The sequence below is a fragment of the Eleutherodactylus coqui genome, chromosome 10, assembly GCF_035609145.1.
Source record: "Eleutherodactylus coqui strain aEleCoq1 chromosome 10, aEleCoq1.hap1, whole genome shotgun sequence".
NCBI lineage: Eukaryota > Metazoa > Chordata > Amphibia > Anura > Eleutherodactylidae > Eleutherodactylus > Eleutherodactylus coqui.
Window position 1 is genome coordinate 43,952,999 of NC_089846.1, and position 23,391 is coordinate 43,976,389.

The following is a 23,391-nucleotide window of genomic DNA, read 5'->3' on the forward strand; positions in this document are numbered from 1 at the left end:
GCTGGGAGTATAAACTGGTGTGGTTCGGCATGCCTAGTGTTGACATGGAACGGAACATGCAGCAATAGAGCCCGCACCCTCCCCAGAGATTCACTTATTATAGGCCTCATGTCCACAGGTGGATCGAATTCCGCATGCGAGAGCCCGCAGCAGAATCCGACCCGGCCCGCGGCAGAAGACCCTGCTTACCCGTCCGGGTCTCATTTTTTTTCTGTACTGCAGTTGTGTACAGAAGCGTCGGCCATTGCGCCAGAGCACATGCTATTATGTTATTAACTGTCTATTACACAAATATGTCAATATCGGTCTGCTAAATAACAAAATTTACATGCATAAACAGTTACATATTTCTGTCATCCAATTAACTAACCTTGCACAACCACATCTGGTTTGGGAACAGTAGAAAACCTTCTGTTGAGGGGATCAATTTCTCCCGGAGCCAGGAAACCCTGTGTATAGAAAGGTGTGCAGTACAAAGAGTAGGAAAAATTTAGTAAATCGGGTAAAAAAAGTTTGAGAAAAAGTTGCTGTTACAGAAACATTGCCACTATACGAAGAAGTACATGAAACAAGACAAATATGTGGCAGGGGCAACACACACATCACTTTTCAGGACTTTTTGTAGATTCCATAAAAGTTTGATCAGTGGGGCTCTGACCTTTGGGAGAAGAGAGAAAGCTGCGCTTGCATGGGCACTCAATGGCAGGACTACATGGTGATTGCATGACCAAAGATGGCGGTGAAGCCCTGTTAACTTGCATTGCCAATGAATTGAAAGGTTAAGCTTTGTAAAGGCCCATTTACCTACAACGATTATCGCTCAAAATTCATTCAAACTATGTCTTTTGAGCAAGAATTGTTGCGTGTAAATGCTATCGTTAGCTTTTCGGCTGAACGATGATTTTTAGTTCAGCATAAAAACCATTGTTCGGCTGGCCAGCTGATAGTAGGGATCGCACGCTGTGATTCTCCATGGGTGCTCTGATAACATAGTTTTCAGCTGCTGCCCCCCAGGAGAACAATGGAGTTGTATGAAGATAACAGACCACCCACTGTTATCTGCATATAGCGAAAGGAGCCTCATTTACATGCAAATGAAGCTAATAAGCTGCTAATGGGCATTAGTGCCCATTAGTATTTTATGCAAAATGATCACTTACAGCAAGCACAGTAACCCCATTCATTTCAATGGCAGAAGTACACAGCAACAGAATTCGGATATTCTAAAAACTTTTACTGACAGGAGTCCATTTGGCTAATACTAGGCTATAAAACTCTCTTAAAAGGGAAATGTGTCATCAGAAATTGATTTATGCTATATATCACATTTATGTGTTGAAAATATGTTTAAATAACTATTATTTTAAAAATTAAATACACTTTTGGTCATAATCCATATAAAAAAAAAAATCCTGCATTTCTCACATGAACCAGAGTCTAACAATAAGCAGATACTTCCTGTTCTGTAGAGAAAACTTTGCTGCAGTCACCTCACTAACATAATAGGTAGGATTACCTTTCAGTGTAAACACCTATATGCAGATAACACAGGATCCATCATTCACATTAGGTGATAGGCTGTGACCTTCTACTCTCCCCCCCTGCAGAATGACCTCTGCGCTTGTCACAGAACATATCTAGAGCAGTCTCCCATACAAGTCAATGGGTCAGCTCCTGTCCACTATGTGAATGGCACATGAGGCTGCTGTAAAGCATCTCTAGATCCCCTAAGTGCTGGTAAATGTAGCTCAGGAAAGATGGCAGCCCCCATGGTCATGTATAGATAACAGAATACGAACTTCTCAAATCAGAAAATGAAAACATTAGAAAATGGAAATTTATCTGGTTTTAATTAATTGGTACAATTTTCCTTGTGTTATAGTTCCTTTAAGTAACAAAAGAGCCTTTTAATCTAGTCATCACATTGCTTCCAAATATTTTATACTACTTCTACAACACTTCCTTTCTTCATGTCTAGAATCTTTTTACATCTAACCGACCTTTCCTAGACTTGCTCCTGCGATTTCCTATTCTCCTCTCTACTAGTTTGTTGTTGCAGCTACAATGCAACTGTCTCACAGCTGGTACATTAGTGTGTCAGCTGTCCAAACCGCTACAGCTCATGCTTCTGCAGCGAGTGGCTGGTTATAGCCTAAGCCATGTGCATTTAAATCCAGTCTTTTTATGCTTCTACTACCTTATTCCTAGTCTAAATTAGGGTTGTCAGTCTAGTTTTGTTCTTATGGTTATTTCTAACCCAGGTCTCATTTCTTAAGTTCTGCTCTGAAGAGTTTTGTTTTCCTGTCTCTGGGTCATTGTGCCATTTCACTATTGTTTGAGGATAAAGTTTCAAATAAGAGTCATTATATTTTCAACATCAGTCACCTCTTCCACTATCTGACTACCATCATCCATTTATGCCATTATTTGATTGTTGTCAACCATTTGCGGGTTCCTATTCTTGCATCCTTGTTACCTACTAGTGCTCATTCAACTGTGCAGTTGTTACACAATTTGGAGCTACTGTAAGTACCAAAGTAATGGGAGACCTACGTACTCGAGAAAAGTGACTGCTACAAGTCCAGTTCTGTCGTCTTGTGTCCATCTGGTTTCATTACAGATACATAAAAATGCGCTTATCTTACTCACCTCAGACATTAGACAGCCTAGAATATACAGTGACTGTCCCCACATATGTGGCAGCTTTCCCATGGGTATGCGGTCTACTGTGTGAGGATTTTCATACTCTTCTTCAACCTATAAGCCAAAAGTATAGATCAATTTCATATTTCAAACTCTGCATAGAAGTCAATGTATTGGCTATAGATGCTAAAGTTTGCTTACCTTGTCTTCTGGCACGCTGTACAATTCTGGAACTAGGCGCACCCCATGTTGTCCCTTGATGAGAACACTTTCAAGTTCCTCTCTGTATTCCTTTACCTGATTAAAAGCACAGAAGAGAAGTAAGGCTAAGCATAAATCTGAAAAATATATAGCAGTATATTGTGTTTTACAACGTTTATGCCTCACCTGCTCCAAATTACCATTAAAAATCCCATCAAGGATTAAGTAAGTCCAGAAGAGAGGCCACTCACACTCAATGTTTTCAAACAGTTTCAGCTCTGCTGGTTCATAGTATAACCTGGAGGGATCCTGATTAGATTAAAAAATAAAAAAGAGACACCAAAACACACACTTATTATAGTCATTAAACAGCAAACCAAGGGTGCACCTCAAGCTTTATCTTTCCACAGTAGCAAACAAACGAAAAAAAACCCCAAACAAGACAAAAGTGGGGCGCATATTCCACAACCTTTCCTGGTCGCCTGACACTAGCAAACCCCACCATACAACTCTGACACTGGCTAACTTATCATAGAGAAGAGGAGGTTTAGTGAACATATGTCAAACACGCGGCAGGCTGGATTCAGCCCATGTGCCTTCTCATTTTATGGGGCCCACAGGCCATGATTTATAAAGGGGTTATCCAGGTGGCACCCACTGGGATACAGTGGGTTCAGAGTGGAAGCAGATGCTCCGACCCCCGTGTAATGGCTGGTACTTGCATTTGCTGACGCAGCTCACATTGAAATTAATTACATGGGGGTCGGAGCAGCGCTTTCACACTGATCCCGGAGGGAGCTGACTCTACTTCACCCTGCCTGCAACTCCAGTCCGGTGATGCAGGGCAGAGTCTGTAACCACTTTCTTCTGTGCTGAGTTGAGTGGTCATCGCTCTTAGACTCAGCAGTGGCTCTTGCAGGATCGGAGCAGCAGGCGGGGTGACTGTAAATCTTCTAAGGGATAAGGGGTTTGCTATTGGCTTTCAGCTGAGCAGCATCCTTGGAGCTCTTATGGGGGTTGCTATTACTCCTGAAGCAACTAGGTGGGGGGGGGGGGGGGGGGGAATGTCAATAATACTCCTGCGGCCACTACTATGACTTCAATGGAAGCCGTCCACACGGGATCTGCACTAAAATGCAGCATGCTGCGAATTGTTTTTTGCACCAAGAGGTTTGCAAAACAAATCCACATGCTTGAATTTAGCTGCGGATGCCCATGCTTCCCTATGGGCAGTTTGAATTGCGGATCTTCCAAGCAGGTACCCGGCACAGATTCCGCAAATCAAATCCACCCGTAGACATTGGGCCTTAAGAATCCAGGAGCTTTACTATTGTACTTTAAATGGCAATTACAAATAAGATTTGGATTTTCTAGTTATTATATACAATTATTATATTTCCAGATACAAGGAACTGGGATTCACCTTTTTTTCTTTTATTATTAACCGAAACTAAAGTTCCTTGTTTGTTTAGCAAACGTAATTTTACCATAGGAAACAAAGTGTCTGAATGGACAGATACCTCTTTTGGTGTACGGTAGCCATCACGCAAAAAACGGCAACAACCGTATCGTCCCTACACAATGGAGGAAAAAAAAGAAAAAAAAAATACAGTTAGATAATAGAAAACAGCATGGTCATACAGCCTGTGAATCTGCTCTTAATCCTTAGAAAATGGATTGTGCTTGGATAATCTTGCAGCTAGGTTATTTTTCTGCATTCCACTAGTAATGAAGACGGCATATAAAGCGGGAGAAAAAGAAAATCTTTACAAATAAGGAGAAATCAATTTTTTAAGCAAAATAAAGCATTGTTTAAAACAACCTGCATTTTGTGAATGGGTCACTTGCAAAGGCTGTTGTGCTAGCCGATGTGAATAAGCCCAGGGACAACTGTACATCTGGTGGACACAGATCATACACATTACTTGTCCTATTCTTGTAATAATGGATGAAAATATGACAAGCAGCGATTTTTTTTCCCCCTCCACACAAACCATCAGTCCGTGCCAAAAGATGAGCCTGTGAATAGCCTCATAGGCCATTATGGGGCTATGTGCTGTCTGTGAAATACACAGACAGCACATGGCCTGATATGTCAATTATGTCCATGTGGAGAAGCCTTTCAATGACATTTAGTATTAACATTATCTTTATTTCCTCATGATTTCAATCAAATTAAGCTATGCAACAAATTCAATTTTGAATCGGGAAATACTACAGTTTCAAACTTTTTATTAAAGGCAACCGGTCAGGTCTAAGTTTCCCAGGCCGTGGGCAGCGTAGTATAATGATGGACACACTGATTTTAGCAGTTTGTCACTTATAAGATCTGCAGAACAAGTAAACAAATTGTACTTCTGAAACTTTGTATTTTAGGCACAAATCGCTGACTTATCACTCGCAGTTGTTTAAGCAGACTTAAACCTTGTTGGCTCGCTGGCTTCTTGTCTCGTGTAAATGCTCCCTATAAGAGGTGAAGCGCTGAGCGAAAAGCCCACAAGCCGGCGGCAAGTCTTCAATAGGATTTTGAAAGCTGTTTTGGGTACTGTTGAACCTGCACCAATAGAGCACAACAAACCTACCCCATCTGAATGTAGCCGAAGGCCCCATTCACACAGTAGTATTTGCACACAGTATTACTCATGTAATACAGAGGGCTGAAGGCCCATTGATTTGCATTGGAGTAGTCTGATGTGTTTTTCCCGTGCTTTGTTACGCGTGGGGGTAGAATCGTCACGTCCCATTTGGTCCGTATTATGGACAGAAAAAGCCCCTTAAAGTCAATGGGATTGCATAAATACGCATGAAATCAATGGGGCCTTCTTGCGTTTTTTTGCACACGTGAAAAAACAAACATGTATAGGCGTGTTAAAAAAAGGCAGTATGCAGGGAATACACAGTTTCAATCCGTAAAGACACGGCACATTTCATGAACTGAAACTGAATATTCCTGCGTGAAGGAGCCCTTAGACTGATGATTCTACAGTTATAAAGCCAAACATTAATGCGATACCTGTAACTTGTCGATGATTTCCTGCTTTGTAATCTGAACCAGATTAGCATCCTCCACTGCAAAGGCTGGAAATGAAATGACAGAAAAGACTCCAGCATCAATCTCCTTTGACGTGGAGGCTCTTGGAAGCATCGACTGCAGAATAGACTAATAGGAAAGAAAGAAAACAGTCACTTATGCAAATCACTTCACTGCAAGGACCAAAAGGTCAAGAGCAATTACTGTACCCGACAATGCTGGATCTCATCGGACAATACATGTATAACTGACTGAGGACCACCCTTAGCACCGAACAAGTTCAGCTCATCCAACGTCTCAAGAGCCGCCTGAAAATGCAAGTCATCAGTACGAAAATCAGAAGAAAACATTATACAGAACTGTTAGGAAAGCGACATAATGTAAGAAAAGGAACTATGAGGTGATGGGAAACAAGAGGTAACAAAGTTATAATACACTAGGTCTTCAAATCAGTTTACCTTTGCCATGCCAACTGAGCTGGCATTTAGCTCGGCAATGCCCTGGTTTGTTTTGTCACCGCGTTCCCACATACCGAAATCCTACAGAAAAAACATGGCATGTTACATAGCATCCCAAATATATAACCACTGGTAATTAGGTTTGAGGGCAGTTGGTCCAAGATTTCTTGTCCTTTCATAAGTTTGTCCAAGGAAAAACTTGCCCAGGCGGACAATTCATCCAATTTTAATTTGTCCTATATATATATATCTCACTATGTCCAACCGTGCATACTTGGTGACCTTTGTCATGGCTGGGCCTCTTTGTTTTTGCTTAATTCTTTATTTAAAATGTCTGTTGATCTGTGTATAATTGATGTCATCACAGGCCCTTCAGCGCTTGCGCCACAGGACTTGTGATGATGTCACCGTCATGTGATCAGTTACAAAAATGTTTGAAGTTACAACTTTTTTTCTACAGTATTCGGTCAAGAGGTGGCGACCTCCGAAGTAGTCCTTCGGACAGCGATTTCATATAGACTATATGTTTGAGAGGCGAACACACTCTTCTAAAGTATCAATGGCGAGATGTCAGATGTCTTACTGGACGAGGAAAGCAATTGGACGAAATGTCCTAGTGGACGAGGAAAGCAATGGACAAAATCTATGGATTGGACAAAATGTCCTGAAACCATTAATTATATGTCAAGTGTGCAACCAACTTACAGCCGTTTTATATGCCGCTTCTATGTAAAACACCAAATTCTGTATAAAGGTCACTTCATCCAACGTGTAGATTATATGGAGACCTTGAAAAACGAAGAGTAACACAAAAATGGTCAAAGAGGTAAACTGAGGATTCAAATTAATTATCTGTTAAAATATAAATATACAAAAGAAGAAGAAGGAGAATGCCGGTAAGTTTCCTTTGCTGCCACACTGCAGCACTGGGCGTCCCGTTTACAGTTTTATGTACCTGCAACAAAGTTCAACAAATGTTTTGTGGCCCTCAGATTTGCTTGTGACGAGGCGGCTGTTTTTGGAATGGACGCCAGAATTCATGTTGCACTTGAACAATGGTCTCACACCTAGCAAACTTCAGCACACAAAATGATTTTACTGTAAACAAGAACCAGCGCTGCGGTGCGGCCGAGGATGGAACTTACTGGTAACTCATGGAAAGCTTCGGACCTTCCTCTTTTCAGTGATGTGTGCCGGCCTTTGGTAGTTTATTTGTAATTAGATCCCAAAATCTTTTTGAATAATAGTATACGGTGTTCCAGATCCTGGCACAAATTGTAGCTGAAATTTACGCCTACTCATAGAGGACGTAGATTTCAGATCTGCCACACAAATGGGAGTGATTTCTGCCAGTTGTTTGAACAGACAACCTAGCCAATAATTAAGCACTAGCCATCTGACACCCAATATCATGCCTTGTTCGGACGCCGATAGTTGACGTCACCTTCCCATGAGCAGACTCGCCAGTGTTCAGTCTCACCTCATATCACACCCTACAACTTCTACAGGTGTGGGTGTTCCCAAGCCATCACCTGAGGCGACGCCACTTCATAAGCTATTTACATACTCCTATCCCATGACTTCTGGCAGGTCAGTGTACAAGAGCTGGTATGGCTATGACTGGGTAAGCTAAATGCCCCTATACATTGGCTGTCTTTAATTTTTAAAAACAGTGGCAGGAATGACTTCTGGTGGCTTTTGAAGAATTTACTACATCTGATCATAAACAAAATAAATGCAAGGTTCATACAATGTTTGCCCATCCCACTGGGACATACATTTGTAAATTCTGTACTAACAAAAGTCGTGGCATCCTATTGCATCCTCCAACAAACTCTTTATAAAGTTATAGAAGTTATAAAGAGATAGTTTGCACAATGTGAAAATTATGTTACGGTGTAGGAATTTATATGCGTTGGTCCAAAAACAGCATTTTCATGACACAAGCAGCCGGGAGCCATATTATAAAGATATAATTTGTACATCTTCAAATTGGCAAAAATTATGAATCTTACTAATCAATATTTTTATTTATTTACAGAAGAATCCACACGTACAGCAGCGATTATACGAATACTGATTTGACCTAGGCGTACTCCATCCCCAATCTGAAAAATGAGCATCCACTGCTCTACTGTAAGGGCCAACAGCACAGCTAGGCACCGGGCTCTTGAGCCCAATAGGAAATAATCAATCTGAAAATCAGTTTTGAAGCAAAATAAAAATATATGTTACCAGATGCCGTCATCTGTGCCAGGAACAGCAGATAAACCGAGGTAGCATCAAGCTGTAAGTGACCCCACTGGTCATCTCCTACTACAGTAGCACAAGTGCCCGTGTTATACTTGGCATGTAGGCAATCCCGGGTGCTCTGGCTGTATTTAAATTCTTCAACTTTGGACACCTGAATAAAAAAATAAAATAAAATAATAGACATAAAATTGAAATCCTCAGGGTCACAGGCACAATACAGGGAGCAAAAGGAAGCTAATGAGCGGTCGTCATGTTAGAATGGGGGTAAACAGGAAAACCCACCCAAACCCCTATGGTGTGTGCTGCATTGATCCTATATACTGTATAGCCATTACATCACAAGGCATTACTTAAAGGGGTTGTCCCGCGGCAGCAAGTGGGTCTATACACTTCTGTATGGCCATATTAATGCACTTTGTAATGTACATTGTGCATTAATTATGAGCCATACGGAAGTTATAAAAAGTTTTTCACTTACCTGCTCCGTTGCTGGCGTCCTCGTTTCCATGGAGCCGACTAATTTTCGCCGTCTAATGGCCAAATTAGCCGCGCTTGCGCAGTCCCGGTCTTCTTTTTTCAATGGGGCTGCTCGTGCTGGATGTCGGCTCCGTGTAGCTCCGCCCCGTCACGTGCCGATTCCAGCCAATCAGGAGGCTGGAATCGGCAATGGACCGCACAGAAGCCCTGCGGTCCACCGAGTGAGAAGATCCCCGCGGCCATCTTCATCAGGTAAGTAAGAAGTCACCGGAGCGCGGGGATTCAGATAAGCGCTCTCCGGTGTTCTTTTTTAACCCCTGCATCGGGGTTGTCTCGCGGCGAACGGGGGGGGTTGAAAAAAAAAAAAAAAAAACCCGTTTCGGCGCGGGACAACCCCTTTAAGGCTCATTTAGACACAACGATTATCGCTCAAAAGCCATCTTTTGCTCGATAATTGTTGTGTCTAAGCTTGCTGCCATCATGCACTGTTCGTTCATCATTGATTTGAAGCAAGCTAGAAAATCACCAATGACTTATGAGCGCCACATGCTGATTTTCTCAGCGGGCGGCGCTAATAGCATTTCAGCTGAAAGCCCTGAGAACAAAGCAGCTGTCAGCGCTTCTGCTGTTTCTCTGGGCTATCAGCTCAGCGGGACACCACTGATAACTGTGAGAACAAAGCAGCTGTTTGCATATACAAAACAGCTGCTTTTCTCAGTTATCAGCGGTGTCCCGCTCCCCCTGCATTTAACTCCTTATGTAGCTAATTAGCTACTTAAGAGTTATGCAAAGATGATCGCTCAAAACTGTCACTCAAACTGCCGTTTGAGCGATCATCTTTCAGTCTAAATGCACGCTTAGACATAAAGCTAAACATATGAAACGGGTCAAGAGGGGTGTCGTGTCTCCTTAAGGAGAGCATCCAAATATGTGTGGAGACACTTAGGGGGGTGAGTGGGTTGGGGATGGCATGGTCTCTCCCCAAGGAGAGCACCCAGAAGGGGATGTGTATGGTTTTCTGGCTTGCTTTCCTATTCCCAATCATTGTTTTACAGACTTGTTAAAAACTCGTACATTAACTTGAAGTAATGCTGCCATCCAATAGGTGGCGCTGCAGAGGTATTGTTCTATCTTCCTTATTAAAACACATGAAAAAATCATCCAAAATCCCACACAATAGAACTGGCCAATGTTCTCTTCTGTATGGGTGTCTCAGGACTTCCCCAAAAGGCAGAGGTCAGGAGAAAGAGGGACTGGACATGTTCAAATCAACATGCTTGGCGCTTTGTTCCTGCCGCTGCCTCACTGAAATAAATGCTTGGCCAAGTCGAGTCTACATGTACGTGGGGTTGGCAAAAATAGCCGTCAGAGGAATTAGGCCGGCTCACATGAACGTTTGGTAAAACACCGAGTGCAGAACGCAGAGGTTTACCGCTGAGATTTGGCACTGTGCATGATAGCGTATCTCACGTACTGTGTCATGCACAGTCTTCCTGGTTTCATTTCCTTAGAAATACCCCGCTGTGTCGCATAGCGACGTAGCGTATAAACGCCACACGTACGGTTTTCCATAGATTGATTTGCAGGCTTACGCCCAAAGACAGATGTCTAATAAAAGGTAGGAAACCCATCTTTCACAAGTCCTTTTAATTAGACCATAAAGCCTGGCATCCTACTAGCCTGAATTCATTATAGGCTCAGGTCCAAAAGTGAAGTATATGTGTTAATTTTAAATATAAATGTATATCAATACCATCTAGTACTCCAGTGGTTTTCTTTTTTTTGTTTTTCAATGGTCCTATCCTTTTTATAATGACAGAGGTACAAATCATATGTTGTGATAAGCCACACCCCTAACCCCTCCCCTGACCACACCCTCTATCCAGCTTTGGTGCTCCATGAGAAACTTTTGCTTCAAAAAGGGTCCCATGGCTGAAAAAAAGTTTGAGAGCCGCTGCTCTAGATGAACTGCCAGTTTACATGGGCCAATAATCGCTTGGTTTTTAGCCGAGTGATAAACCAAGCGACTCCTATAAGTGAGTGACTCTCGCTCGCTTGTCGTGTTGGGTGTCCCATGTGTACCTGCGATGACAGTCATCCATAGTCACTCTTTTGAGCGATTACTCAGGTGGCTCTAGAAAGCTCTAGAAATAAAATTAGAAAGTGTAGGAAACAACACCAGCACCACCGCTCTCTGGTCCTTCCTGCCAGCCTTTGTTTTCTTGGCTGCTATTTGCAACACACTTGAACCCAAAACAGCAACTTGCTGTATCTTGGCTATACTGCGTATGGAGTAATGATTGCAAAGCTGCATTAAAAACAACATACTTAGATTTAAAACAAGACTACAACCAAAGCTCTACCTGCAATACAGCTTGAGATATAGCAGTTTAAAGTAAGGACTTCTAATAAATCCTTGGCTACTGAAGTGCCACTCTGCAAGAACGTAGTAGATAAGTCCTGGGAAGGGTGAGGGTTAGGCCGCCTGCAGACGGGCGGGTCGGATCCGGCGGCGAGGATTCTCGCCGCGGGACCCGACCCGAGCGCCTACAGGGACCAGCATGTACTCACCCATGGCGGGTGAGTGACGTTTCTGTGCGGGGCTCTGCGAGCCCTGCACAGAAATAGGACATGCTGCGGTTTGCTTGCCGCGTGAGATTTTGCGCGGCCAAACCGCAGCAGTCTGCATAGAATTGCGTTTGTTAACGCAATCCTATGCAGGCTTCCAGCGGCGGAAATCCCGCCGCGGAATTTCCGCCGCGGAATTTCCGCTCGTGTGCAGGCGGCCTTAAAGGGGTTCTGGAGATTACTTATGGTTATAAGCAAGTGGCCCCAGTGCCACATGCACATAAGGCAATTTCTATGTATTCTGATTAGAGCCTTTTGTAGGCACCAAGATGTTAATAATGCAGTGTTGTATGCAATCCTTACCTGTCTCATCATACACTGAAGAAGACCTCTCATCAGCTTGACCACATTCTACAAAAACAAAATACATATTCATTAAAAAAAACAATTAAAAGTAGACATTACTGATACACATCAACTTTGAAAGTGCCCAATAGCTTGTATAACGGAATCCCACTCTGCTATATAGACTGTACCATTATAGCAAAACTGACCCATGTATTTGAGTCATTTCTATAGCATTTTGTGCTCAGCAGCGCACGAGCTTCCTGGATTTTTCAGCACTGCCTCAACAGACCATGAGATTGGGGCAAAAACTGCAAACAAGCAACTTTTTCATGGGAGATCATGTATTTGGAGTTCACAGTTGCAGTCAACTGTTCGCTCATTGCCCATACAGACTTGTGCAAAAAAAAAAAGGGAACTCATTCTTCTTGCACTAGAAGTTACACATTACAAAGTGCAGTGCGGTTTGTTATCAGACAGAACGATCTCCCCATGTAATATTATAGAAAATGTACATGCTCTGCAACATCCTCCGAGGACACACACGCCACTACAACCATATCCAACAAGTCATTTACTACAGTTTTTTTTCCCCACCTACGAAATAATACAGAAACTGACTGGAGGAAGGAAGTTTGAGCCCCCTGGACTGCTGTAGGGGGTGCAAGAGAAGTCTATCACCCTTTGCAGTAAATAGAGAACTGCAGCACCAAACTGGGCAACTGCTCTACAGAAAGCGTTTTCACAGTTCCGGCTGTGCATAAGTAATGCTACAAATTTAATTTTTTTTTACTGTGCTACTCCAAAAAATGCAATATAAAGCCATTGGCAGTGTGGCTTTCAGCTGAGCACCATATTCACATTTTACCCAGGGTTGTGCTACCTTGTGGGCCATTTAAACAGGCTGAATAATCACTCAAAATGTGTTCAAACGAACGAAATTGAGCGATAATCATGACGTGTAAATGCAAAAAAAATATATATATATATAAATAAATACTAGTTTACTATTATCGCTGACTTTTAGCCAGCAAAAAAATAAATTTAAAAAAAAAAAAACATTGCTGGATCGTGGGATTCCCACTGTGTGCAGACGCTCCCCGCTTCACATAGGTGATGTACTGAGTGAGAAGCCTGCAATCCAGCAGTGATCTCTGCCCATCCAAATGCTTCGCACGAGTGCCAACGACCTTAGCGTGGACATCAGCGCTCGTGCGGTCGTTTAGGGACGCTACTCTTCTAGTGCATAGCAGCTTGTCATCCGTTCTGGACCCCTGCCAACCTGCTATTGCTGACCTACCTCGAGGACAGGTGAACAATTACTCTATTATCTCTAGACAGGAGGAAAGTCTCACTATTAAATATTACTCAGAAATCCATGTGTGTAGAAATAAAAGTGGGAAAAAAAAATAAGAAAATTGCTAGTAACTAGTGATGAGCGAGTATACTCGCTAAGGGCAATTGCTCGAGCGAGCATTGCCCTTAGCGAGTACCTGCCCGCTCGAGACAAAAGGTTCGGGTGCCGGCGGCGGACAGGGAGCTGCGGGGAGGAACGGAGGGGGGATCTTTCTCTCCCTCTCTCCCCCCTGCTGACTGCCGCTACTCACCGCTTCCCTGCGCCATCACCCGAACCTTCTGTCTTGAGCGGGCAGGTACTCGCTAAGGGCAATGCTCGCTCGAGCAATTGCCCTTAGGGAGTATGCTCGCTCATCTCTACTAGTAACTAGTTTAACAAGCTACTGAATGCATTCACGGCAATCTTTTTGTAGAGATCAGGCTCGAGATACACCGAGACTTTAAAGAGTACCTGCACTTTTACTTCGGAGGGCGCTCCTGCTCCATCGAACATCTTTGGCTCCGACCAGCAGCTGCAGACAGCCCCATATGGAGCTATATGGGCCATGTTCAGCTGCTAGAAAGAGCCGAAAACGTCCGATGAGCAGGAGCGCCCTCCGAAGTAAAAGTGCAGGTACTTTTTAAAGTACCTTTATACAGAAAGGCTCAGTCTTGAGCTTTCACACAGGAGCGATAGTCATTCAGTGAACGATGCGCACCAGAGATCTCTTCCGGCTGCCCACCGTCATTCATAGTGAAGAAGCAGTCGGAGAAGTTACCTGCCAGTCGCTTTGTTTCAGTGAGCTACAACAAAGCAATTACTCGCTCCCTGGCCCATCAGTGACTGTGTGTACATAGGATGACCAGCTCTAAAAATTGGCGTTTCAAGTGATTTGGGCAATAACTGCCCCATGCTAAAAGTACCTTAAGGCCGGCTGCACATGGGCAGATTTGCATTGCGGAATCCGCTGCGGCATCTGCCTCTGGACTCCGCAGCTAATACTGTCCATAAGCATGCAATGGAGAAATGCTTTTTCCTGCACATGAGCGGAAATCAATTGAGGTTTTCTGCTCATGAATACAATTAAAGGGGTTCTGACACGAATCAGATTTTTATGCTTTAGCAGCCATTGTTCCCTGGTCTGCCTAATGGACACAGGGAATCCACGATCAATGGCTGCTAAGGCATAAAAATCTTATACTTACCTTTGTTCCTGTTGTTGTGCAGCGGGGTCATCTCCCAGCAGGCTCCTCTTCATCTTCCGACGAGCCGCACCCCCCCCCCCTCCGGAAATCTGCGCATGCGCAGCGGAGAGGTGCCCTCTGACAGGAGTCAGGACGAGCCGCGTCTCCACTGCGCAGGTGCGGAACTGACTTCAGCCAGGATGGACAGGCTGCCCACAGCAAGAACTGCTTGTGACGTGCTTCCTGTGGGCGGTCCGTCCGTTCACCTCGGAAGTGGCTGACGGACGGAGCAGAGCGAGAGTGGTCATTTTGACCGCACCTGCTCTGTTTCTAGGAGTCACCGAAGAAGATGCCTGACGGAGGGGACATGCCTGGCGATCGGTCCTAGCCAGGCAAGTAAAACATTTTTTTCTTCGTGTCAGAACCCCTTAAAAAAAAAAAAAAAAAAAAAAAAAAACAAAACACACAACCCAGCAGCATGCTCTATTTTTGTGCGGATTCTACGCGGACAGCGTCCATTGACTTTAATTAAAAAGAAAAGCAGGTACGCACGGGTGCTGCTGCTGCTGGCAGGGACGGATTCCACTGCGGGATCTCGCATGTGGAATCCGCCTTGCCCGTGTGCACGCGGCCTCAGAAACACAAAGTCACGTGTAAGCAGGAAATTCGTATAAATCTTTGTTATCAGCAGACCATCATCAGCTACATTGTTCCTTTTCCCACAAATACCCATCAAAGGTTTGAGAGTACACCAACGAGGGCCAAACCCCCCAAACTGTCTGTACACGGTTACCATGTTCTGCTGGAAGAGACTCTGGTTTGGGTTATATTCCCAGACGTGTTACGAGGCCTGTTAAAAAGGTCAGACATTGACTTGTAGGAAAGCTACCTTCTGATAGGTGGCGCTGTCGAGGCATTGTAACATCATGCAGTAGCTTGCCTGTAAACCTGCAGGTCAGAGTGTGACACAGGAGCCCGGGACTGACCTTTAGTGGGGGGACGGATGTGAAACTCTACACCCAGGCCAGGACAGCCGGACCGCTGACAGCAGACATGTGAGACACGGCAGGAAGATTCTACAAAATACCCACTTTACAAACTAACAGCACAAATCATACATGCTCTGGGGATAAAGAAAAAAAACGGCAGAAGCATGAAAGCAACAGCTCTATCGATAGATACAGAGTAAGGCCGGCTGTCCACGGGCGTTGCGATGTATCGCCGCAGGGAGCATTATCTCACCGCGATGAACCTATCATTATGATAGGTTCATCGCGGAAAAATTGGCGCGATTTTCCACTCGTGTACATCGGGCTGCACTTTTTTTTATAGTTATCCTACGGAAAGCGTTCATTGCGTTACCCGCGTGGGGATTATCGCCGCAGGTAACGCAGTGAAATATCGCCCATGGACAGGAGGCCTAACACTGCTGGTTAGGTTGGGGTTACAGAGCTGCAGGTTGTTAATGGCGAGAGTCATACGTGCAGTTTTATCTGATCCGTGAGCCATACATTGTGTTTTCCAATACTCTAACCACATCAAACGCATGCCGTCCTACGGGGAATCTTGTAGCTGCATTTCCAGCTGTTCAGGTTTGGCATATTGCAGATCAAGTAGACAGATTGCTGGATGGGTCTGGTGAAGACCCGGCGGTCATCACAACCACCAGAAGCGAGTTGGAGAAGGAAGGTCCTTAAGGGCATGTTCACCCATCTCGGACGTCTTTGCTCTTCCAGCACGCCCCTTCACCCTGTAACCGGCTGCCCCTAGTGTTGGCGGCACTGCTGGTCAGGTGATGCAAACGTGGCTGCATAGGACGCATCAGCCATTGTGAGGGTGGCACCACAATACACTGAGACTTCCAGCCTCCGTCAGAAGTAGAACATCAGCCCTGCATGTTGCTACGGCACAGGTCCTGGGGGTTTGCAGCAGTTTGCCATAATTTGTCTAAATACAAAGGCAAAACATCAACTAGGATTCCTACAGGACATTTAGCGATATCATAGACGTGCCTAAAGGTCCTGCAGAGGAGGAGGCCTTGTAAGTCTATGTGGTATATGGCGAATATGTGTTGCATCTGTATCAGTAAACCCCATAGGGGCCAGGACTCCGTTGCCCAGGAGTCCTCCACCAGCACAATTATGCCGGCTCATTGCCATCATAGCTGTTATAGTGGAAGCATTACCAAGGGACCCCTTCACTTGCAAATCAAACGTAATATATAACCAGTGTCATCACTTACTGCTCTCCACCTGAGCATCATTGCAGCAGGTCCTTATGTGTCCAGTACCGCACACAGGGCCTTAGTGCAGCGCCAGGACTTAGTGTGCCAGCGAGGAACGAAAAGCAAATTAGGCAATCTGAGACAACTTTGGGATCGGGATTTATTTAACCACGTGAACCTTACAGTTAAGCTCAAGCACAAGGTAGAGTAGATAGAATAGCAGGCAGCATCTCCATCTAGAACAGGGCTGGAGTGGCAGGTTTGATTTTGCTTTCAAGCCTAGAGTCTTGGTGCTCTATCCGGAGGTACAGCAGGTTGAAGTGGGAGCCGCATGTACTAAACTTGGAGCTCTCATTTGAGGGCTCAAGCACACGAGCGGATTTTTGCTGTGGAATCCAAGGCGGGCGTCTGTCTGCGAATTCTGCAGCAATGTCCGTCCATAGCATACAATAGGAAAGTGACTTTTCATGCACACGAGTGGAAACCGATTGCAGTTTCTGCTCGCGGATGAAAAATCATGGCAAGCTCTATTTTAGAGCGTTTTCCACGTGGAAATCTTCCATTGAAGTCAATGGAAGCAGTCCAATCCGCGGCTCTTCTGCAATCATCACTGCGGAAAGACCGCAGAATCTACGTCATTGCCCAACGATGGTGCGGGGGAAAAGTCTTACTGCGTATGCGCGCCAGCGGCCAACCTGTAGTACAGAAGAAAGGACAGCTAAGCAGGGTCGCCGGCGGCTGGCTTGGGCGGATTCCATGCGGGATTCCCTACACAGAATCTGTGTGTGCCCGTGTGCATGCAGCCTTAGCCTGTGCAGAGGTAAGACGAGACAGGAGGGGATTTGTTCTAAAATAAAGAGAAAACAAAAAAAAAAAAACAAAAAAAAAAACACACAATGGCCCATGGCCTTGGGGGGGTTGATGACGGTGGTGGGGGAGGGAATAATGGACTTTTGACCATGTTATAAACCCCCCACTAATCTGTCAACAAGCACACTTGCTCTGTCATATGTGGAGCTTTTTGTCCCCCCCTCACAACAGTAGTGATTAGATAAGCACCTGCTCATCTAATCACTCCTTTGTGCCTAATTCGGGTGTCAATAAGGCTCTACAACCTACAATAGCCAAATCACATATTGGTCAAGGATGACCTGGGGGGGTGGGGAACACTTTCTCTGTTACACAAGGTTTTATTAGTGATAAAAAATGCACTCCCTGTGAAAAACAATGAAGCACCTAGAAGGAGTTGTGGGAATCTAGTGAAGCTTTGTAATATTGATCTAAGTACGTGATTACAATATCAGAGGAAAAGGATCGTGGATTGTGAAAAACTGAACATGTGAAGGGAGGATCTAGTACCCGGTTGGTAAAAATATGGTGCAGGATTAAAGCACCTGCAATGTAGCAGCAGCAGGTCGGAACCTCGGCTGGTGGTCACAGCTGAGGGCCCCGTGGAGAAATTGCAGTATGTTCTATTTTTGTGTGCATCCTGCGCGGACGGCTTCTATTGAAGTGAAGGGAATTCAACATCCTTGCAAAGGCATGCGGAATCTGACCCCGGTCGTGTGCAAGCGGCCTTCCTCAGACCGAGTCATCTTTGCAGGTGCTGCACAGAGCTTACCTGGTCGCTGTCCGAGTGCATGCCCTTCTCCCTGAAGTTTCTAACTTATATAGTAGAGGTTGTAACGACACGAGGTCACGTCTCCACATCTGGTGGTCCTGTCCAACAGTGTGATCATTTTGGAGAAAGGTGACCCATCTCATTGCTTCTGTTATAGGAAGTGCCTTTAGATAAAACCCCTCTGTCCTGCTTCCAGGCATTTGCAATTCTCCTTTTAAGCTATTTCACATCACGCTGCATTCGGTCTAAAGAGGTATTCCCATCTCAGGAATCCTATGTCAAGGTGTTGGAAATCGTAAAACGATGCACTCACCCATACAATGTTAATTTCCAAAATGCTCCAGATATTGCAGAGGAGGATTCCTCTGGTTGTTTACCGCTCGCTGCCAGGAAACAGATCACCTCTTCTATGGAAAGCAATAGTGGAAAAGGGGGGCACTTGTGCACTTCTGTCATCTGAATCTGATGGCCGGGATCTTAGGAACGCATGCGCAGCGCTACCGTCGTGCTCCATTTCTTTCCATAGAAGAGGTGGTCCGTTTTCCTAGTAATGAGTTATGAACAACCATAGGAATCAATAGCTACAAGATTTGAAGAACAGAGCACTTCGGAAATAAACATCTTATGGGCGAGTGCAGAGTTTTGTGATTTTTGAACATATTGCAATAGGATTCCCGAGATGGGAGTTTTTTTTTCTAAGCACCCGACAGTCATCTTGTGTAAAAGGACACTTAGGGTGCCTTCACACTTGCGATCACGCTGCGTTTTTTAACGCGAATGTCAATGTTAAAAATGCACTGCACAAAAAAAAATAAAATATCACAAGTTTATGATTTGCCATTTTTGTGCGATGCGTTTTTAACATTAGAAAGTCCCATTCACATTTGCGTAAAAAACAAAACAAAAAAAATCCCGCAGTGATATTGCGATCGCAAGTGTGAAGGCACCCTTAGAGGTGATCTGATTTACATGTATAAATATGTGTGGTCAGTACTACTTCCCAAGGAATTTTACAGTGGTTTGGACAGTTAGGCCTCCTGCAAACGGCAGAGCCCACAGCAGAATCCTGCTCTGGCAGCAGCGTCGTCCACGCTTACCTCCTCTGTCGCCATCTTTTCTGTACTGCAGATGGACGCGGCAGCTCACCGTCGCACATGCGCAGTACTTTTCTTTTTCTCCTGCGCCGTCTCTAGACGGCAACGCGGAATCCACGACCTTCAATGGAACCCGCCTGTGCGGAATCTGCATGAAAATGGAGCATGCTGCGATTTTCCCCTCCGCGAGCAGAAATTGCTGCTGATTTCTCCCCGTGTTAAGGAAGCAGCAAATCTCCATAGGAGGTAATGGGCGGTATTTGTTGCGGATTAGCTGTGCAGACGCCTACCGCAGATTCCGTGGCAAATATCCGCCAGTGTGCAGGAGGCCTTACATTAAAGGCTTTTTTTTTTTTTTTCAATGTTTTTTTAAAAGTAAAGGGCAATTTACACGGGACTATTAGTGCGCAAATTTCATTCTAAAGAATAAACCTGCAAGATAATTATCGGTCTGAATGCGTAGCCAACGCCTACCATACATTTACAGTTTATTGGTCACTCACTTTCAACCGGCATGAAAATCATTGTTGATTTTTTGCTGAGTGTAAACGCTGCTTATTCAGCGATGATCTGCTTGTCTAAACACATTGCCTGACAAACAGAATAACCTGACAGTATGCACCCGCTCAGGTAGTCGGTCGGGGTCTTGAGCGACGGACCCCGGATAATCAACTATTGATGACCTATCCTGAGGATGCGTCATCATCAGTAGTATTCCCCCTGGAAAACCCCGGTAAGAGTCAAGTTATGCTTTGCTTCATTTGTACAAAATTCCCTACCCAGACAGAGGACAAGCAAACACTGGCAGCTTTTTTTTAAAAAAGGCCAAATGCTTATTAGTCAGAAAATTAGCAGTAGCAAAATTGGCAATGAGGATTATAGAATGCTTAAAAAAAAAGGTTGAACCTGATGCCCGTGTCGTTTGCCAACCCTTGTAACTATGTAAACCTGGAGACAATAGCACATCAGTACCAGCAGCCTCACGCTGTGTCAGTAATTTGTTGCTGTGTGGACACAGCCATAGAGGACAAATACAGACTTGTGAAGAAGCACGCCAGATCTTACTTGTTCCAGCTCATAGGCCTTCGCTTTGTCTTCATCCCGATCTGCATTTTTTCTATAGGCAAGACTCAGACCCCAAACAGCCAGGACTGTATAGACGTTGTCCCGCACCCAGGCGTCCTTGTGTTCACAACTCGCAGGCAGCAGGCCCGTCACCGGATTCTGAAAGTTAAGAAAAGTAAACTTTATTAACACGTTTAGGCTGGTTTCCATTTACAAGCCGGGATATCTGACTTGTCTGTACTTATGTCTGAGGTACAAGTCTGTTCACTTCCAAAAGCTTTCCTCTCTATTTTTTATTCTTCCCTTTGCTTCGTGGATGTGTGAGCTGCAGAATGGCTGCAACTTATTGGAGCAACATACTTCCCTTCGGTTCATTCATTTTTTTTTACTGTTTTGGGCTTTATTAAGTGACAACCACAATGCTACCATCAGAGTAGAAAAAAAATAAATTAACCCCCCCGCCCCCCCCCCCCACTCCCAAAGCCAGCAAGCCAAAGATGTGGTAGACTAAGCTTATTACGCATTTAATAAATCCATGGATGCTGTAGTGGTTCCATCTGATAAGCAGTGAGTAAGTACAGCACATGCCAGCTGGAGCAGATATTGGCTGCAGCAGACAGCTAGTGACATGTGCTGTACTAGTCGGTGACAGGTCCTCTCTAAGGCCATTCCCGCAGGGCTCCTTTCTATCCCGCACAGGCTCTGTCTCCACTTTCCATCTTCTAAGCTGAAAACTGCAAAAAGGACAGAAAGCAGGACAGAAGCATCGGGTTCAACAGGCGAGACGCAGACCTCCCAGGTCTCCGCTTCACCTGGTTCCCAAACCCTGTCAGCCTTTAAAGCTGGATAGAAAAGCACTGAGGAGGACCCTTTTCTATCCCGCTACATAAACAGTCTCACTTATTGAGCCCTATAGTTCCATCCTTACGCAATTTTCCGTATAGAAGATGGAAAGTTAAGCGGAAGCCTGTGCGGAACAGAAGACTGCATTGTGGGCTGCATGCAGCGCTTTTGCCTGGAACGGACGTCATTGAAATAAAAAAGAAATGCCTTTCAATGCCCGCATTTTACCGTGCATCGTCCGCGTGGGCAGCAATTACCGAATCCACAATACAAATCCGGTCGTGTGCACCCAGCCTAATGCGGTCCCACTGAATGTTGGGTAAGTCTGTAGTTAGGATGACCGTATTACAGGCAAATGCGTAGCTTCTTTAGCGCCCGTGTACATCCAATGAGAGGACGCCCAGTGTATTTACCCTGCGCTCCCCGCTAGGCTACGACTACCCGGGTAGATGTCTAACAAAATGTATCTCCAAATTAGTTGAAAATCCCACCTATTAGTAATTATCAGTGTAGACTGAAAGCTTTATAAAGCCACAACCCTGCATGTAGCTGTCAGCGGCCAACGAGGACACATCGAACCATGCCAATCAGGACACTAAACCTCTTCCTTTGGTTGCTATTTTGAGCCATAAGTCACTTCTGCTAATATTACACACAGAAAACTAAAGGACCTGCAAATGGCACAAAATAAAAACCAACAACAACAGAACCATAAAGGGAACAGCCTGCATAACAGCACATTAAACACATTCAGATTACCGATTCAGGTAGAAAAAAATACAAGAACACCTGTGGACTTTGGCGACTACTAGAATATCCATTTCATACAGTCTTAAATGCTACAGACAATTGGGAGTGGGCACTTCTTTTTTCTTCTAAATTCATGTATTTGGCCTCTCCCACTACAGGAATGGTACAGTCCCCCCAGGAGATCTTAAAGGAATTTCGTTCTTACTACTACAAGCTTTATAATATTTATGAGCAACACGATTCCTCTGCGGCTCCATCACTAAGTGATATTAGGAATTGCCCGGGGAAATATCCCTACTGGTGCCACCCATTACCTAGACCGGGACTTCTCTCCTACTGAACTAGCTCTGTAATGATCCAGTCCTTTAATTCTGGCATTTAAACACAGTTTCCCATGGTTGTTCTTTAACGTCTCCTACGTTCCTAAGCCAAGAAAAGATTTTTCAACCTGCAGTTTTTGCCACGTTTCACTAATTAATATGGAGATCAAGCTCTTCTCAAAAATGATAGCTCTTAGATCGGGTCCTTACATCCTGACTTTCATACAAAAAGAGCAAGTTGAATTTGTACCGTGACTAGAGATGAGCGAACCTACTCATTTCGAGTAATTACTCGATCGAGCACCGCGATTTTCGAGTACTTCCGTACTCGGGTGAGAGATTCGGGGGGCGGCATGGCGGAGCAGGGGGTAACAGCGGGGAACAGAGGGGAGCCCTCTCTCTCTCCCCCCACTCCCCGCTGCAACCCCCCCACTCACCCACGGCGCCCCCCGAATCTTTTCACCCGAGTACGGAAGTACTCGAAAATCGCGGTACTCGGGCGAAAAAGGGGCGTGGCCGAGTAGGCTCGCTCATCTCTAACCGTGACATGAGGCCCGAGACCGTACCCTAAAGACTATCATTTGATCCTCCCAGACTCACCGGACTGGTGACGCTCTATGCCTTCCAGCTGTTGACATCGTAAAAGTGTTTGATAGACTTCACTGGGTGTTCCTGGTGGAGACCCTTGTGAAAATAGGTTTGGGGTTATGAATGACAGCCTGGATCATGGCCCTTTATCATCAAACCTCAACACAAGTAAAGGTGAATGGCTCCTTATCCGCCCTCTTTCTCATTAGTAATGGGATTAGACAGGGCGATCTCCTCTCCCCACATTTATACATTTTGGTCATGGAATCATTAGCGAACACCCTTAGGAAAAGTGACCATCGTGGGAGTGCAGATCGGTGACATGCAGAATAAGGCCACCTGCACATGCGGGATCTGAACCGGTGCCCGGCAGGTGACCCCAGCGTACCC

The 23,391-nt window shown here is 44.8% G+C and overlaps 1 protein-coding gene across 4 annotated transcripts in view; it reads right to left on the reverse strand.

Annotated features, from left to right (window-relative positions):
* Positions 1–23,391, reverse strand: part of PHKA1 (phosphorylase kinase regulatory subunit alpha 1) — a 70,877-nt gene that overhangs the window by 41,486 nt on the left and 6,000 nt on the right. For all 4 annotated transcript variants that reach the window (XM_066580941.1, XM_066580940.1, XM_066580938.1 and 1 more), the window contains exons 3-14: positions 20,501–20,659; positions 11,995–12,042; positions 8,569–8,737; positions 7,039–7,121; positions 6,334–6,414; positions 6,085–6,183; positions 5,858–6,004; positions 4,365–4,418; positions 3,031–3,153; positions 2,845–2,940; positions 2,650–2,757; positions 371–449 (exon numbers count right to left, since the gene is read on the reverse strand). In XM_066580941.1, the coding sequence (XP_066437038.1) occupies positions 371–449; positions 2,650–2,757; positions 2,845–2,940; positions 3,031–3,153; positions 4,365–4,418; positions 5,858–6,004; positions 6,085–6,183; positions 6,334–6,414; positions 7,039–7,121; positions 8,569–8,737; positions 11,995–12,042; positions 20,501–20,659 (1,246 nt within the window). The remainder of the gene's footprint in view (positions 1–370; positions 450–2,649; positions 2,758–2,844; positions 2,941–3,030; positions 3,154–4,364; positions 4,419–5,857; positions 6,005–6,084; positions 6,184–6,333; positions 6,415–7,038; positions 7,122–8,568; positions 8,738–11,994; positions 12,043–20,500; positions 20,660–23,391) is intronic.